This window comes from Tursiops truncatus, chromosome 9 (genome assembly GCF_011762595.2).
Source record: "Tursiops truncatus isolate mTurTru1 chromosome 9, mTurTru1.mat.Y, whole genome shotgun sequence".
Classification (NCBI taxonomy): Eukaryota; Metazoa; Chordata; class Mammalia; order Artiodactyla; family Delphinidae; genus Tursiops; species Tursiops truncatus.
This window is the reverse complement of record NC_047042.1, coordinates 20689262-20708951: the sequence shown is the minus strand read 5'-3', so window position 1 is coordinate 20708951 and position 19690 is coordinate 20689262. Positions and strand designations below refer to the sequence as shown.

At 35.9% G+C, this 19690-nt stretch overlaps 1 protein-coding gene across 1 annotated transcript in view; it reads right to left on the bottom strand.

The window, feature by feature from the left end:
• The window catches only part of RSBN1L (round spermatid basic protein 1 like), a 65293-nt gene that overhangs the window by 9717 nt on the left and 35886 nt on the right, over positions 1–19690 (bottom strand). The window contains exons 3-5 of the mRNA XM_019940526.3: positions 15744–16384; positions 4179–4316; positions 2272–2414 (exon numbers count right to left, since the gene is read on the bottom strand). Coding sequence (XP_019796085.1) covers positions 2272–2414; positions 4179–4316; positions 15744–16384 — 922 coding nt within the window. The remainder of the gene's footprint in view (positions 1–2271; positions 2415–4178; positions 4317–15743; positions 16385–19690) is intronic.

Below are 19690 nucleotides of genomic sequence, written 5' to 3'. Positions count from 1 at the left end.
CTTTGTGCACTCTTGTCTTACAGTTTTATATAAACTTTCACACAGACACACACACAATGCTTTAACATACTTTTTTGCTGTTTGTGATTAATGTTTTACAGGTATTAGAAAGCTAGATGATGATGTTGCTTTCTGTGGAAAGCTAACAGGCTTTCAAACCAAGTCTCACCTCATTATACCACATTCTAATGAATTAAGACCTTATTAAAGCATTTGGCACAGTGCCTAGGGCACTGTTGTCATTAGTTGGTCAGACTATATATAACCTGATGTGAAATGACCACATATACCATGGATTGTAATCCCTGAGGATTACAAGTTCCTCAAGGGGCTGGTGAACTCCCTTAAATTACATGTAAAAGTTTGTATATATCTGCATTATTCTAGGGAGAGTCTTTCAGATTCTTAAAATGATTTGTAAATCCAAATTAAGAATCACTGAGATATACACCAAGTTTACCATTTACTACCAACTTAAAATTTAACTTGTAAAAATTTCACTGAACCAAAATTTATTTATTAAACACACTCTGTTTAGGTGCTAGAGACACTTAGTAACAAGCACAACATTGTCCCTGCTCTCATATAACCTACATTTTACTCTATGACCGTTTCTCCCTGTTCTGTTTTTTCTTCTTAAATTTATAACTAGTGAGACCATCTTTAGACATCTAAAAAAAGGATTATCTCCCCCAGGATCACCCACTCCATTCCCATCAATGTTACGCTAGTGTACATTCTTCTACACTTTTCTCTGTGCTTACATAAATATACTTTTCATAAAAATAGAATCATACTGGGCATACACTCTACATTTTGCTCTTTTCAAGTACCATGGATATCCAGCTCAACAGACAAAATTTCATATTATGAAATTAACTATTTCACCACATTCTTTAACAGGAATGTACCAAAATGTATTCAACCGTTCTCCTGTTAATGGACATTCAGACCATTTTAAAATTTATCTCAATATGATAAATGCTACAATTAACATTCTTATACATTTACCTTTAGTGCTTTTATTTCTTGGGACAAATTCCCAAAAATAGGGGTCCTGGTTCAAGGAGTATACATATGTTAAACTTTATGAGCTATTTTAGATTACTTCTAAAAAATGATTACAGAAGCTCACCCATAGACCAATAATATATATTACCCTGTTTCCTCACGTACCTACCAGCCTGTAATATACTCGCTCTGTTAATAATTTTTGCCAATGTAATAGGTAAAAATAGTATCTCATAATTCTTTTAATATATATTTAATATACAATCGACTACCTGGGGCCTATTTTTCTATTGGGTTGTTCTACATTTTTCTTCTCAATTTAGAAATGCTCTTTGTATACTAACTTTAGTCTGTCACATGTTACAAATGTTTTAGTCCAGTCTATCATAGTTTTGAACTTTGTTGTTGATGTCTTTTCTCTCACAAATAGTATTATCATTGTATCTTTTAATCTTTGCTTAGGAAGATCTCTCCTAAGCTTAAGCATTTTATTCTAATATTTTTATTTTTTACTTATTATGTTCAAATCCCTTACTTCTTGTATAACATTGGGGTTATGGCTTTGTTTTCCTCCAAATGGACTCCCATTTATGCCAGCATTATTCATTAAATAAATTTTTCTTTTCCCACTTATCTCATTATTAAGTTCCCAATATACTTTGATCTGTTTGTGTACTCTATCCTATTCCAATGATCTTTTTGAGCTTCATAGTACTTTTTAATATTGAGTAAGACAAGGTCCCCCTCATACTTACCTTCTTTTTCACAGCTTTCTAGACTGACTTTACTTATTCTTCCTTATGAACTTTAAAATTATTTTATCCAGTGCTGGAAGTGTAAGTCCATTTGTAATGCTAAAAATTCCAAAGGACTATAATTTTTGTCCAATCCAGAACACAGATCTAAACATTTGTTTAGATCTTATTCTATATCTTTCATGTTTCAGTTTTCTTAAAATGAATATTATTTAAATTTATTTCTGAATATTCATTAAATTTATTCCAAAACACTTTATGTCTCTGTTGTGAATGATATTTTTTCCATTCCTAGTTACAATTTATTGTCATTTGCCTACCTTTTTCATGTTTTATTTATATTTGATACTTATAAGAAATTATATCAGCACGTGTAACCATTTTTGAACTTACATTTCAATTACACTCTAAATTTTCCCTTCCTTCTTCCTCCAAATTTCAACAATATACACATACCAATGTACAAATACCCATCCCCAGCAAAAAACATTTATATCCAACATACCTTTTCCTTTTGAAAGGTGACTTTGGCATATCAGCCACAGGGATCATTTGTTCTCCCGGGCGTACCCACATGATGGGACCATCATCACTATCTTTTCGACTCTCTAATTTTAGACTAGATAGTGTCCCCCATGGCAGTGTACACTAGAGGCAAATAATTACAGAGAAATTAATTATTTTTAAAATGTATCTTCAAATATACATTAAAGACTATTGTCCCCTTGACAAAATTCCATATATACATTTGAAATACATACCTATTTTAAATATATTCATATATATTCATAAATTTTCCTTCATAATATTCTATTTCAAACATAACAAGAGAGTAATTATTCTTGGATGGTTTCCCCCACTTCCCCAACCCTGCCAGAGGTATGATTCACTGTATTTATCATTTATTATTCTTCCTTCTACCAAATATATGGGTCATATGATGTTAATTAGTTGGCAAAATAAGTGTCTTCCATGAGAATCTATAAAAATGAACAACTGAGTTTAAAAAATGGATACCTCAAAAAAAAGGGGGGTGGGCCTTCCCTGGTGGCGCAGTGGTTGAGAGTCTGCCTGCCGATGCAGGAGACACGGGTTTGAGGCCACAACAGTGAGAGGCCCGTGTACCACAAAAAAAAAAAAAAGGGGGGGGGGAGGGGGGATATACCTCTGATTAGTTATAATCAAAACCTAACAAAACAAAAAGGAAAAGTAAACCAAAATCAAAATTTATTTCTGTGTAGTAGTTTCTTGAAAAGGTTGCTGTTCTAAAAGCAGGAATTAACATCTTTGAAAAGAAAAGAGAAATGACCAAGGGCCACTATCCATGGAATGGTGACAAAATGAGTATTTTTTAAAAACCCATACCCCCTTTCCAAAAAGGGGAGCTTGTCAAATTAAATTTCTCCAGAAAGAATGCATTTAGCTCATTTGCTTTTAAAATTAAAATCTGAAACATAAATATTTAAATGATGGTGTTTTTAAAATAGCACTCAAAATAAATGCAACCAAATTCCATGTCACTAGTTGGGTGAAACAGACAAGGAACCAAAGGTTTAAAAGGAACAAAAAAGGAAATAAAAGGGGAATGGAGTAGGGTGAAAAAGAAAAGGAAGAAAAAGATATATATACACATATAGACTAGAAAATTAAGCATGCAGAAGTGAAAAAAGAAGAGATGTTTAACAGATTATGTGGCAAATACTAGAGACAAACTGATCTTGTCACATTTTTAGCTTTTAATTATTGATTAAATAACTGACCTAACTACATAGATCAGAGATTTTTCTCTCAATAGGATAGCCCCAGCTGCCCATAAGAAGAAATATTTTCTGGAATGCAGAGACTGTTGGGGGAAAGAAAAAAAACCAGAACAGAATCTGGCTAAAAATCATTTAAAGGGGCCTTAAAGCTGCATAGTTTAAATACCTTATTTTATGGATGAGGAAACTGAAGCCTAGAAAGTTTAAACGGCTTGCCCAACCCAGCTAGGATCTCGCAAGATTGAAATAGTTATACAACTTCCCAGGCCAGTTTTCCACAAACCCAAACTGCCATTCCCTTGTCCTGAATACTTTAATTTAGTAGACATCCTTCCTGTACCTCTTAAATCCTCTGGCACTCAGTTTATAAAAAGTTGATAAACGGATGGAACTTATTTTCCTAAAGTGGCAGCTACAGGCAAGTGTTATTTTCTGGTCCACCACTTAGCTTTGCCATTACAATTAGTACCTGAGAAGTCACACACACAACACTACACAAGAATTACTTCTACTTTGTCATCTCTTCCTTTCCTTCCTTATAATTCAAATGAAATCAAAGTTTTTATAATTCTGAAACAGCCATGATCTGTTATCACTAGTAGCATAAAAGTAACTCCCACAACTTAGACTGCTTGATATTGTTTTCTCTTACTTTTAAAAATGGTGAATCTTCCAACATGTCAAGGAACTCAGGGAAGTAATCTCCCACTTCTTCATCTACTGCTCCCACCAAGCTGATCTGTCGCATTGGGCCAGCTCTATAAGTACCGTGAGAATACGTTCTTTTTACCTGAAGGATATGGAGTTAATTAAGTTAAACATAAGATAATGCCTGTTATCACTGGATAACACTAAATTATGTTGTCTGAAAATATTAGAACATAATGTGTGGCAAGCAAAACAAAACAAAAAAAGCCTTTCACAAACAGTAAAAAAAAAATAAGGCACTTAAAAAAAAAGAAAAAAGAAAAGATCGGCACAAAATCAAGCTATTTTACCTTCTCTAGCTATTCCTACACACTGCTTATGAAAATACAGTTGAGATAAACAGCGTAATTCCAGACAACTAACTATAATTTCTCCTTATAACAGAGCAGTTTATTATTTGATCTACAGTGCCACTGAAATTATATTCAGAAGTTCCTGTACCTATATTTTCCTAAATGGTTCATATCTTTTTGTCAGAATTTTCAAAAGTAGACCCTCTGAAAACGTTGCATTTAACCATCACCAGTAGTTTGTATGTCCAAAAGGCCACCAGGAATGATCTTAGCATGTTAACTAGGATCCAGTTTACATTTTTCTGATGAAAATCTACTAGAGCTTGAGAACCAAAAGTCCTAGGTCCCAAATCTGTCTACCTTTGCTATCTACCAGCTATGTGACCTCCAGAAATCACTTAAATTCCATGAGTTTGAGTTTCCTTAACCGGAAAGATTTACCTCGGATTGCTAAAGAAAACAATAATTGTACAGTGTGAGCAAATGGGTATCATTTGAATATCAACCAAAATAAAACAACCTATATACCTCAAGGATCACTGGTACCTAAGTCTTCAAAAGCACATTTAAATCTTGCAAAGAAACCTCATATACTAACAGTAGTAAACAAGAGTATTTTTAAAGCAAAACAACTTCTTTTCATAAACAAACTTCAAGCAAAATCCTAATTATTTTTTTCTCTGGATTAGCCTTTATGGCCACTAACTGTAGGGAAATTACATTGTCTCAGTTTGCCTGGGTCTATCCCAGTTTTAAAATGGAAAGTCCCGTACCAGGCAAACCCAGATGGATGAGCTTTCATCACATCAGGGACACAGACTCTAAAATATTTTCATATCACAAGGTGAATTCCCACAATTGCAGCTGATACAGATAGTATTCTGTATCAATGTATTTAAGCCCCCACCCACAACAAAAACATGACAATAAAAGTTCTATCGTAATAGAACATTTGACTAAAACATTTGAGAATTTTATTTTTTAGCATAATAAGCAAAACAGCATAACAATGATACATTAATTCCTTAATAAATTTACCAGAATTACAAGGTTAAGTTTTCATGCACTATCACAAATTCACTTCTCAGAACCATAAAACCTTGCTCCAATCCCCAAGTTACAAAAAAAGTTGGGGTCTGTGTCCCCATTTTGTACTCATGATCTGACCTTTTTCTTCTCTCCCAAAAGTTCCTAGCATCTCCAGTACTGAGAGAGCTAAAAGTTAAAATCTGACTCTACAACAATATTTAGGCTTTAGATGTTTAGATATACTAAGAGTACTACAACAGGAAAATTAGTCATCACTATGCATTTCTGTAATGCAGTCTAACAAAGCTAAAAATGTCAAGTTGAAATTTAGCAAATTTATAAGAACTGATATCAATTCTGTTGTGTGACTCTGAGCTTGTGGCTTCAGTTTTGGATCTGCAAATGGTCATATGTGTTTTTGAGAGACCTCAAGACCATTCAGTGAAATCAAACACCTTCTACTGTAAAACACAAATTTACAAGTGCTTTGAAATATTCATTTGACTTACAAGTCACATTAGGTAATATTTCCACTTCACACAAATAAGTAAATTTTCTGTGCCTCAATCTTCTCTGTCTTGTTTAAACTTAGATAACTCATCTAAATCGTTAACCAGTTCTAACAAAGCCAGAATCAAGAAAGTCTTTGCGTTCCAGCTGGTTCATTCTACTACATCAACTAAATAATTTGGACAGTGACTCAATTATCAACATCAACAAGGATCAGCTGAATAATTTGGGCAGTGACTCAATTATCAACTAAATAATTAGGGCAGTCGGAGGAATGTTCAGGGAGGGAATCCTTCCAAAGTACTAAGCACAACTGAATTTATGAGCTCTCGCAAAGAAATGGGTACTTTAAACATACTTTTAAAGCAAAAGGCAAACGCATATATGGTCCACTGGACTCTTTTTTTCCAAGGGAGTATGTGCAAGAACTAAATACATGCATACAAAAGATACACCAATAAAGAAAGAATGCTCTTTAATATGAATGTTAGGATTTAGGAGTCAGAGACAATCTACTCTGAGGAAATGTAAAGTCTGAAATTATAACAGTTTATTTAATAGGCAAAAACATGAAATAACTCATTTCTCAAATAACTGAAATAGATTTTGGAGTTCTACATAATGGTTGCCATGCAATTCAATTAACTACTTCCATTCTAAAAAAAAAACAAACAAAAACCCTACTATAACAGTATTTAACTATAGAGAAGGGATAAATACAATTAATAATCAAAAAAACAGAACTAGTAGGACTTCCCTGGTGGCGCAGTGGTTAAGATTGCTCGCTCCCAATGCAGGGGGCCTGGGTTCGATCCCTGGTCAGGGAACTAGATCCCACATGCATGCCACAACTAAGAGTTTGCATGCCACAACTAAGGAGCCCGCCTGCTGCAACTAAGGAGGAGGCGAACCGCAACTAAGGAGCCCTCAAGCCGCAACTAAAGGAGCCTGCGTGACACAGCTAAGACCCGACACAACCAAATAAATAAATATTAAAAAAAAAAAAAACCAGAACTAGTTATTAACAAGTTTAACATTCAGCCCTCTTAGAGTAAAATTTCTGTGTTTAAATGTTAAGTAAAAACATGTATCATTTAGTAACAGAAAAAATGGGTAAAGCTTCTTGGGTGGTAGTATTAAAGACTTATAACTTAAGTACTTAACTAACTTTGATTTAACCAGATGTTGCTATTTTAGGTTGGAATGATCATTTCACTGATTGAAGAGAACATTACTGACCTAGCCATATCATTTCATTCAAATTACTCCTTTACATTAATTTCCAAGTTTACAAATGTTGTTCTTTGTTTACAAGTAAAATAAAATAAAACACGTCTAAATATTAGAAATTTTAACACAATAGACTAAATTAAAACAAATTTGACTTTTCCTCCTCTCCTATGTCTATTTTGAGGCTACCTAAAAGGAGGCTATATCTTTTCATGATTTTTTTTTAAAGTATACCCTATTAAAATTCATAAATATTTCAAAGGATATTTGGGAGAAACTGAATTTTAAAGAGTAAAGTAATACAGACTCTATTTGTTGGATTATAACCTTAAATATGGTATTTGCATCTTCATAGTTCTGGTCACCTCATGGCAAAATACATATATACTATATGTAAATTCACTTAAACACATAATTTGCTATAATAAAATAAAAGCACAATTCTCTCCCCTTTTCACCAAAATGTGCTACAACTGTAAAGTACATTCCGTTTGTCCACTATTAAAACCACAGATAGGGAATTCCCTGGCGGTCCAGTGATTAGGACTCCACACTCTTTCACTGGCAAGGGCCCGGGTTCAATCCCTGGCTGGGAAACAAAGATCTCGCAAGCCACGCAGTGTAGGAAAAAAAAAAACAAAAAAACCCACAACACAGATATATTCCACTAAGTATGGTCTCTATATAAATTACATATACTTACCTATCAGGTTTAAAACAAAACAGCAATTTTCTTCTAAGACATTCATTCTTCAAATATTAAAGATAAGAATCTGATGACTCAATAGGATGGATATAAATAAATTTAAAACTAAATTTTAAAAATTAAATTAGGGCTTCCCTGGTGGCGCAGTGGTTGAGGGTCCGCCTGCCGATGCAGGGGACGCGGGTTTGTGCCCCGGTCCGGGAAGATCCCACGTGCCGCGGAGCGGCTGGGCCAGTGGGCCGTGGCTGCTGGGCCTGTGCGTCCGGAGCCTGTGCTCCGCAACGGGAGAGGCCACAGCAGTGAGAGGCCCGCGTACCGCAAAAAAAAAAAAAAAAAATTAATCAAAATCTTAGCTTGTGAAAGTAATCTGAATTTTAAAATACAGTATAACTCAATTAAAAAACGGGCAGACCTGAATAGACACTTTTCCAAACAAGACATACAGATGGCCAACAGGCACGTGAAAAGATGCTCAACATCACTAATCATCAGGAAAATGCAAATCAAAACCACAATGAAATATCACTTCACACCCGTCAAAATGGCTATCATCAAAAAGATCAAAAATAACAAATGTTGGAAAGGATGTGAAGGGAACCCTGTACACTGTTGATGGGAATGTAAATTGGTACAGCTGCTATGGAGAACAGTATGGAGTTTCCTCAAAAAACTAAAAACAGGGCTTCCCAGGTGGCACAGCGGTTGGGAGTCTGCCTGCCGATGCAGGGGACACGGGTTCGTTCCCCGGTCTGGGAGGATCCCATGTGCCGCGGAGCCGCTGGACCCGTGAGCCATGGCCGCTGGGCCTGCGCGTCCGGAGCCTGTGCTCCTCAGCGGGAGAGGCCGCAGCGGTGAGAGGCCCGCGTACCACAAAAAACAACAAAAAACAAACAACAAAAAAACTAAAAACAGAACTACCATACAATCCAGCAATTTCACTCCTAGGTATATATCTGAAGAAAATGAAAACACTAATTCAAAAAGATATATGCACCCCAATGTTCATAGCAGCATTATTTACAATGGCCAAGATATAAAAGCAATCCAAGTGTCCAACAACAGATGAATGGATAACAAAGATGTGGTATAGGGCTTCCCTGGTGGCGCAGCAGTTGAGAGTCTGCCTGCCAATGCAGAGGCCATGGGTTCGAGCCCTGGTCTGGGAAGATCCCATGTGCCGCAGAGCAACTGGGCCCGTGAGCCACAACTACTGAGCCTGCGTGTCTGGAGCCTATGCTCCACAACAAGAGAGGCCACGATAGTGAGAGGCCCATGCACCGCGATGAAGAGTGGCCCCCACTTGCCGCAACTGGAGAAAGCCCTCATGCAGAAACGAAGACCCAACACAGCCAAAAGTAAATAAATAAAATTTAAAAAAACAAAAACAAAAAACAGGACCAGGACTGAACAAAATAAAAAAGGACCTATACTATACAAGTAATCATTAGGGATTAGAAAAATGGCCATAAATTCACGTATTGAGGAGATTAAACAATTAATGAATATTATGTAAAAGCAGAAGACAACAGATTCACAGGATGAGTTTAAAAAAAAAAAGATGTGGTATATATATATATATATATATATATATATATATATATATATATACATACAATGGAATACTATTTAGCCATAAAAAAGAATGAAATTTTGCTATTTGCAACAACATGGATGGACCTGGAGAATATTATGCTAAGTGAAATAAGTCAGACAAAGAAAGATTAATACTGTGTATTATTACTTATATATGGAATCTAAAAAGTAAAATGGATGAATATAACAAAAGAGAAACAGACTCTCAGATATAGAAACAAACTAGTGGTTACCTGTACGGAGGGGGAGGGGGAAGGGGGGAGGAGGGAGGAGCAAGACAGGGGCAGGGAGTTAAGAAGTACAAACTACTATGTATAAAATAAATAAGGTACAAGGATATAATGTACAGCACAGGGAATATAGCCAATATTTTTTAACTTTATATGGAGTATAATCTATAAAAATTCTGACCTTGTCACCTAAAACTAATATATTATAAATCAACTATCCAATTAAAATAAACAAACACACTGTAATGTAACTTTTAATTACATACCATTTAATACAACTTTCTAGATTAATAACCCAATACCTGAAACATATACTACATCAGTCTGAACCATTAATTTAATGTTTCAAAAATGGAAAACTACACATAACAATGTATTCAAATTCAAAAAGTATATACTTCTTGATGAACCATATAGATACCACTTAAGCTGGTAAAAAAAATTACAAGAATATAATCCACACACTTTTCACAAAAAAGTAAATAGTACACCTTTTATTATGCGATACCTATTATACGGCAATATTATATAGCAAATAATCCAGTTTCCTCTATTACATGGAATAAAAGTAAACCTATAATAATCATAAGGAAAAAAGCCTCAATTCTCCAAAAATAATCTATCCAACAATTACAACTCAAAAGCAGTGGGATGGGAGAAGGAAACAGATAAGAGTTGAAAGAATCTCTAAATAGTCAAAATTACTGTCACAAAGGCCATGATTCACAGGATACTCTTCTTACATATATGTTTCTACACTAGGCATAATTCTAACTAACATCTAAAATCATAAAGGATAAGAAACCACAAGTTTAGAAGAGGAAGGAGGGGCAAGAGGTAAGCACAGCTGCTGCTCCCCTAGGTCATCAATATTATAATATCATAATGACAAGCCTAGACTGAAAATAAAGAGATAAGTTATGTTGTATATGCTCAGGAAAAGGATAAATCTTGGTCCTTACAACTGTATGCTTCCATTATCTAGAAAAACCACTAATCTGGAAAATCTCACATCCTGATGACGCTTGACGTGAAATTACTGTATTTGGCTTCAGTAAACATTCATCATACTATCAGTTTTCTGATGCAGTTAAAAAATTAAATTGGAAATACCAAAAAATGTCACTGCTTTAAAACATACCCTATATGCTTCCTAAAAGGGAAATGTAGAGTTACAAAGAGGACACATATTGTTCCTCCCAACTTAGGTATACTTCTCAAAAAACACAATAAAAGACAGAAATGATACTTATTCATATATTTGCAAAAGCTGTTGACAGATGTAACATTTTTAATCTAAACCTCCCCTAGAGTCTCCCTACCCAGCAAAAACCCTACCACCACCATGACTGTATTTTCACATTTCCCTTCATTTATTCTCTATAAATGTTTTAAAGGGGGGGGTGGGGGAGACTGGAGAGCAGGAAATAAAAGACTTCTTGAACCCTCTGCCAGTGTCAATAACAAAATCTCAGAAGCTTTGGTTAATGGGAAAAGAACTGTTACATTACGTTTAAACTAAATCCTATTCATTTTTCTTTATGTAAATAATCTTTAAAAAACAAAAACACAACCTTATGATTCTGAGTTTGGCTTGCTACAAAGAAAAAAGTAGCCTTTATGACAGGAAATACATTGCCAAAAGTAAATCTGTAAGTCTCAATACTGTTTTCTCTTATTTTACTTATAAAAACTGCTGCAACAAGGGAAGCAAATATGGACACATGTAATTCAAAAAACCATGAGGCATGACTCACTTGAAATAATGCTGTTTCCCATAATGTATTCCCTGATATGTCAGTCCCTGAAGAGAGGATTCTAAAGTCCAGTAAGTTTGGAAAACTCTTCCTGTTTGAGAGGTTCACCACACACTATTAAAGGCTAGGTTCTGAGAAGTCTCACAGTAAACAAACATAACTTATTTGGCCCAGTATTAGACAAACTATTTTGACTTCAAAACCTATTTTTCTTATTTATTTGTTTTCTTTTAGTGTACCTATCAACATCCCAAGATAGTAAGAATTCCACAGAATACGTTATAAATACTTTATACTTTATACAGTATAGTTATCCATAATAAATGTAGAAGATATTATAGATGCTTCTAGCTAGTATCATCATTAATCAAAAGAAAACACAAAAACAGGACAGTTATTACAGCAAAAAATTGAGGGGGTGAGGGCAGAAGAGGCTATTGGTTCAATTCTGGTGAGCTTTTTGGGGGAGAGGGCAAGAGGAAAGAAGGGAGTCTCGTATTTTAAAAAACAAGACCAGCTCACCACATTCCTACTGAGGCAATCTGAACATCTAACAAAAATATGTGTGCCACAAGGGGGAGCCATTCCCCATCACATCTGGCATATCCTTTCAAATTAAAACATATAACAAGAAATAACATATAATCAACATTTCAAAAATATCCATATAACTATAACTAAAATAAGAATAAAATTGTTATTAATCATTTTTAAACTAGTACAAAAAGGAAAAAGTCTCTCAATTAGAACATCTGGTACCTGCCATAACAGATCAGTTCAAAAGCATTCAAGGAGGACATGACAAGCACAACTGGTCAAAATGAAAATTCAGTACAAAGGCTGGCAGTGGTCAAAGACGGTATGGCAAATCATCTTTACTGGCCTAGCATGGTGAATGACCCATGAATTCAATAAATGTTAGTTCTCTCCCCTCATTTTGCAGAGAGGCAAGGCTAACAGATCCAACCAGATTTAATAACTGTTTCACTATTAAAATATTAGCCATTTAATTATGAGTTAACATTGACATAAGTTATTTGCTACAAGCAACTCAGAACCAGGCTAAAATAAAAAATAAGATTTAGAGTTTGGGGGAGGGAAAAGGGTGATTAGAAGATAATTGCCCCAGTTTTCATATTCTCACAGTTCTTACTACAGAGTTTGGAGTGCATGCTGATTAAACATTGTATGGCAAGACAGAAATCTCAATTGTTTCTTGACAGATAAAACTCCTGTCTTACTTGCCTTTCTGTTTCCCTACCATCAAAGGCACAGGAGAACGATCAATGTCCAAATGAGTATTTGAAGAAAATAGAGATGGTAGAAAAACTAAGACAGATGTGGATGAGTTCAAATGGCCAAAAACTCTTCCCAAGCATGTATGCTCACTTCTGAGCAATGTTACTGTGTCACTCCTATCATCAAGAAGTGAATCTGGGCTTGGCCTCATGACTTCCTTTGGCCAATGGGACATCAGCAAACACAAAACAAGCAGAGGCTTGCCCCCTCTTTCTGCTCTATTTACCCTGCAACTATCAACATGTGTACAAGCCCAGGCTAACCTGCTAAATGATGAGAAAAATGTGATTATCACCCCAATCGACATTGCACCAAACCGCCAGACAAATAAGCAAGGTCTCCTGAGACCAACTGACCAGCAAACCATCAGACATGGTTGAGGCCATGCCGCCCCCAGCTGAGCTGACAAAGACTGCCCAGAGAGTCCAACAGATTGTGAGAAAAATCTTTAAGCCACTTAGTTTTGAGGGTTTCGGTTTGATTTGCAGCAAAATAACTGATATAGATAGGTTACAAACTTTTTACAAAAATCCATTTCTATTCTCAAACAGAATTTTATTTCATACAGTTTGATTGATATTATACCACTAACATCAGAAAAATGACATGACCTACAAGACAATATATAATTCTACCATGTCTTCAGATTCTTCAGGCAATCGGCAGGGATATAGATGAAGACGAAATATAGAATTATGCAAGTAAAAAGAATTCCAAAATCAACAGGATGTCTTGATCCTTTTGTCAGTATTGTGTGTGTGCATGTGCACGTGCATGTGTGTATACATATATACCCATACACACACAAAAAAATCAAGTTAACATGTTTCAAGGATAAAGGCTAAACAAATGCAAAAATGAATTTCTGTGAAAACTAGAGTATTATCACAAAGATAAGCATTATCACTATAAAGATCATAGAAACAGCTACATCTTACGTATACTGTCCTCTTTTAGTTTCTACAGAATTTAGGGCAAATTCTTTTCGCTGCTCTGGTTTTAATTAAACAAACAAACAAACAAAACTGGTCTGCAGAAAACAACTTCCTCAGTCTTCTAAGCTCTTAAAAAAACAAGCAAAGTAAAAATCCAGTTTGGGGAAACATCAAATGACCAGTTCAGGAAAGCTTTTCGCTAGACACTCCTCTTCATACCATAGGAATGGCTGGATCTGGAGGATACTGAGGTAAAGGCACATGGACCGTGCACAGGCAGCTTCCTGCCACGAAATCTAAAGCTGCAGAACTAAAAGCAGTCCTTGGGCTTCCCTGGTGGCACAGTGGTTAAGAATCCAGCTGCCAATGCAGGGGACAGCGTTCGAGCCCTGGTCCGGGAAGATCCCACATGCCGCGGAGCAGCTAAGCCCATGCACCACAACTACAGAGCCCGCGAGCCACAACTACTGAGCCCGCATGCTACAAAGACTGAAACCCGCACGTCTAGAGCCCATGCTCCACAACAAGAAGCCACTGCAATGAGAAGCCCGTGCACCACAACAAAGAGTAGTCCCCGCTCACCACAACTAGGGAGCAGCAGCGAAGACCCAACACAGCCTAATTAATTAATTAATTAATTATTTAAAAGCAGTCCTTGCAGATCACATTAGATAGGGGGCCAGAGCCACAACTGGTAACAAAGAGGATGCATCTGCCTAGAGTTTCCTCTGTGCCATACATATTATCCAAGAACCCTAAGAGGTAATAGCAACCAGGGTAGGTGGCACTTCAAGGACTTGAGACCCACAACCTAGCCACACACTGTTCCATTCCTGGCACTGTTGTGTAACCTGGCACTGAGTAACCTTAAAACCCTAAGTTACTCCTATCTATGTTTGTTTAAGTTGAGAAAGTTCGGGAGAGCTGATCACTAAAAGATCCCTTTGAAACTTTCTTCACTTTTTTCCTCTTTCCAAACTAGAATGTCAATTATTACTTACAATACCGAAAGTTTAGCACAAATAAATGTGAAAATTGGCTGATCTTTGACCTAAGCAGTCTCTGCTCTGAGAATGAGTAACAATGCACCAGACTTAGATGGGCCTACATTCACTTCCAAGAGCCAGCGGACTGGATTCTGCCTCTGCCTTTTTTTTTTTTTTTTTTTGCAGTACGCGGGCCTGTCACCGCTGTGGCCTCTCCCGTTGCGGAGCACAAGCTCCGGACGCGCAGGCTCAGCAGCCATGGCTCACGGGCCCCACCGCTCCGCAGCATGTGGGATCTTCCCGGACCAGGGCACGAACGCGTGTCCCCTGCATTGGCAGGCGGACTCTCAACCACTGCGCCACCAGGGAAGCCCTGTCTCTGCTTTTAAAATAATCTATATTCCACAACACAGAGAAGGGTAGGAAATAGAAAGTAGCTCAATATATGCACTGGTCTGCTCATTTTCTCACATAATCACATATTTAACTGATGATTCCTTTGTATCACAATATATTTAATAGCCAACATTTATTCAGCACCTTCCACATCATGAATCCAATGCTAAGCATTAAAGCATTACTGCATAAAGCAAGAAGACAATTTTAAGTGATGTTCAAGTAAGAGAACTATTGTATGGACTGGAAAAATACATAGCGAAATTCATTTCACTTCCAAAATAAATCCACGGTAAAAAGGACAACAGAATCTTAATTATTTCACTGATTTTCTTTAAAAAAAAAAACAAACACAGATAAATAGAAGCTGAAATTTAACCTCTAGCATTCACATCAAGAAAGTAATTTATTCTTAATATTCCCAAGAGGTTTCATTATATTCTTATCTCTTTATTTCAAACCTGTAGCAAAATGAGGAACAAAGAACAGAAACTTGCCTAAAACATATAATTAAAAGTTAAAATAAAAAAACTAAAACCTCTTACCTGAGCATGAAAATTGGACATAGTTGTTGTCTCTATATCCTTCTTTCCCAATATCTCCATTTTCACTGGTGAATTGGGAAAATTAAATGAAAAGTAGTCTAAAAAATCAGGTAAATAAGTAGCTGCCCCATGAACAATACCCATTACATAGAAAGCTGCAGAGTTCTCGTTTTCACTGAACACCAGACCCACAAACTCTTCTGCAAACCTCTCCATCTCCACAGGAGACAGGTGGGAGAGTTCATTGCTGTAGGCGTGGATAACTGATGCACCTCCATTAGGCTGGTGCTCAATATGAATGAGCTGTTTGAACTCCAAAGTGTCCAACCTTTTGAGGTTGTTCTGAACCCGTGGCTCCTTTAATGAGACAAATGGAAACTCACTGTTCTCTGGAATTTTGGAATCATAGTTCTTGGTATCCAAATTCTTTCCACTGTACTCCTTTATGTTATCACTTAGGATGCCTTTGGCTTCTTGATCTTCAACATCAGACAGCAATCCTGAGCAGATGGTTTGAATAGATTTGCTATACATTTTTGGACGCTTCCGTTTTTCATTCTCTTTGTGTTTCTTTTTCTTCTTCTTCTTTGCCTTCTTAATTTGTAAGTCTTCTACACTTGTTTTTGGTTTCTCCTTCCCACCTGTTGGGAAACATTTTTTTTGAAACTCTGTATTTTAGTTTCTTTAAAAACCATGCTTTAGGAATTGTTTTATAATAAATAAGCAAAATTCACTCAGAATGAAGTTTATATTTGGGACTTGTTTTACACAGTATTGACAATCACAATTTAGTCAGGTTCTTTCCCTCTCTCTCCACACACACAGGCACACACACACAGAGGAAGGCTTAAGAAAAAGTTATGCCTAGAGTGCATGGTACCATTCTGACATGTAGCAGATGCTCAATCAGTATTTACTGAAGTAACGAAACAAATGCTTTAGAAACCATAATCTTCAAATTCTAAATACAGAAAGTCAGAAATGGAAAGATGAACAAAAGTCAATATGAACAATGCCCTGCAGATGTTTTCCATCAATACATATCATTTTTACTTTAAATTCTTAAAAATTGCATATAGGTGTCAAGACTTACAAATCATAAAAGGAGAAAAATACTTGCATAGTGTATCAGCAACAAACATAGCAATTCCTTAGCTTTTTACCATGTGTCCTCCTTGGTAAAGTACTCTTTCATCCAAAATGGGCTATGTTAGATCTACTAGAGCCTACAAAGTTTCCAGTGAAGACCTAACAAGGTATCATAAGAGATGACAAAATTAGAATCATTTATCATGTCCTAAGTACAAATGATATCCATGTACTGGTAAAGAGAGAAATTTAAAAAAGGAAAGAAAGAAAGAAAAAGACATGGGTCATAGTAAGTTTATATATTAATGAGTTTCTGTAACCAAAGGCAAGTAGACCCCGGGCTCAGTAATTCAGAAATCCAAAGAATAAAAGATTAATCCACAGAGGCTATACAGCTATAGAATTTAAGTGTACATATATAAATACAACATTATCACAGTATACTTATTTCTATACGATAAGAAAAATAGAAAAGAGTAAACATCCTCACGAGAAAATATTATGCTTCCTAAGATAATATGAAAAAAGCCATTAAGATAACAGTTGAGGAAAGAAGGCATTCACTGTTTCCATCTGTTATTTCACTTTTATAGATAACCTGTCATGAATTAAGTTTTCTCAACCTGCTTCTTTAGCCAAATTCTTCCATCCTCACATATCTCTATTATTCTTTTCTGTCTCTGGTGAATGAGATGTCCTGCCTACTTCCCCAAAATAAATCCATCCCATCAACTCCAAAACCCTTGCTTAAAGTTCTCTATCCTCTTCTTTTGACCATCAAACTTCTTATAAAAAACTGCAATGCCCAGTGCCTTTCCTTTATTAACTGACCATTCTTATCCCCTAAATTCTGGGTCTGCTTCCAGTCTACTCAAATTTACTTTCCCAGAATGTTCATATATCAAATCCAATGATATTCTCTCAAATCGCTCTTCCTGATCTCTCCAATGTTTTATGTAATTACCCAACTCATCCTTGATTATTTTTTACTTCCATGATACTACTGCCTTAATTTTTGGTCTAAAAGCCTCATGACTATCTCTCATCCTTAATGCGGGAGCCATCTTAATCATTCTATACGCTTTATATATTGCTTTGATCATGTTCATCCCTTGACTCAACTGCTTTCAAGCGTTCTCAAATACAACCTCTTCAGCCTGGAATCCAGAGTCAATGCCCTCAAGTACGCCATGCTCTGGTCCAATCTGCACTACTTACAACTTCTTATGAAACATACCTAGTCCTACTTTATCTTCCTACTACTGGCAAAGGCATTTTCTTTCCCTAAAATATCCTTGCCCTGCCTAGTACTTACTACTGAACTCTTTCTTACCCATCCTTTAAAGACTACTGTTACATCATCTTCTTCATTTTGTTTTCCCTCATCTTTGTAGTTGGAACTGAAATCACTTCACTCTAAGCTCATGTTATTATATATTCTATATCTATGAATATGGTCATATAAAGTTATTATTTTTTCATTCATAGGATGCCTGTATAATATATGTCCTTCAGGATACTGTATGAGTGAAACAAGTAACTTTGATGAATTCAGAGTGAAACACTTTTTTTTACCAATCATCAAATCCCTCCTGGCATCTAGTACACTGCTACAGATGAACATTTAATGACTCCATGAATGCAAAGATTTCTCTCACCAACAGACTACCTGAAGTTCATAGGTTTTTTCCCTTGTCTCCCATTCAGTCAGTTTTTCACCATATGAATACTATCACTAAATCCTAACCCTGAAACAACAACCATAAATATTCTCTCAAGTTCATAGCAATTCTTGAAAAAACAAAGTTTAATGTTAATAATAAACTATCTCTTCTAAAAATTCGTAAGTATGCAATGGAGACCAAATTGGTATCATTATGAAAAGCAAAACTAAAAATCTGTCAACATTATTGATTATGCAGGTTTGCAAAGTCATAAAATGCAACACTTAATACAGTGTTAATTTTCTCGAGTCTATATGTGAGTAGTTTTAAAATATATTAACAAATTCATACTTGCTACCCAGGTATAAACTATCAAAACATCAGATTCAGGTTAAAATCTTAGGAAAAAATTAATAATAAAAAGTTAAGGGCTTCCCTGGTGGCGCAGTGGTTGAGAGTCCGCCTGCCGATACAGGGGACGCAGGTTCGTGCCCCGGTTCGGGAAGATCCCACATGCCGCGTAGCGGCAGGGCCCGTGAGCCATGGCCACTGAGCCTGCGCGTCTGGAGCCTGTGCTCCGCAACGGGAGACGCCACAGCAGTGAGAGGCCCGCGTACCGCAAAAAAAAAAAACAAAAAAACTGGGAGTTAATCAAAATGAAAGATAAAAGAGGTTTATATTCAATATATGTAAGTAAAATCCAAATGAGTCAAGCAAAAAAGACAGTAGTGTATTAAAAAACAGGACTTAAAGTTTAACGGGCTTAGGTATAATTAATAACTATACTGGAAATACATGTAAAATTGTACAAATTAAATGGTTTGCCAAAATAAGCAGAATTTCATTTGAATGAAAAAATAAGCTTAATATCCTATTATATTTACAACTAACACATATTTTAAAGTTAAAATAGTAAATATCCAGTCATGTTACTTTAAAATAAAATAGGTACAACAGTTTGTCTATTTCTTAGTCACAAGGATGGATGAAAACAGTAGTAGTATAATAGAAACTGGAAAATACAAACTAATAAGAAATTAGTCAAGAGACTATTATATTGAGCATCAAGTAATTAAACTTCCATGACAAACTACTCTGTAATTAAATACTAAAGTGAGCACAGTGTGCAGAAAAGAGTTAAACATAACACATCTGAGACTGCTATCCTTAGGCCTGCTTGCAAGGGTGGCCTCT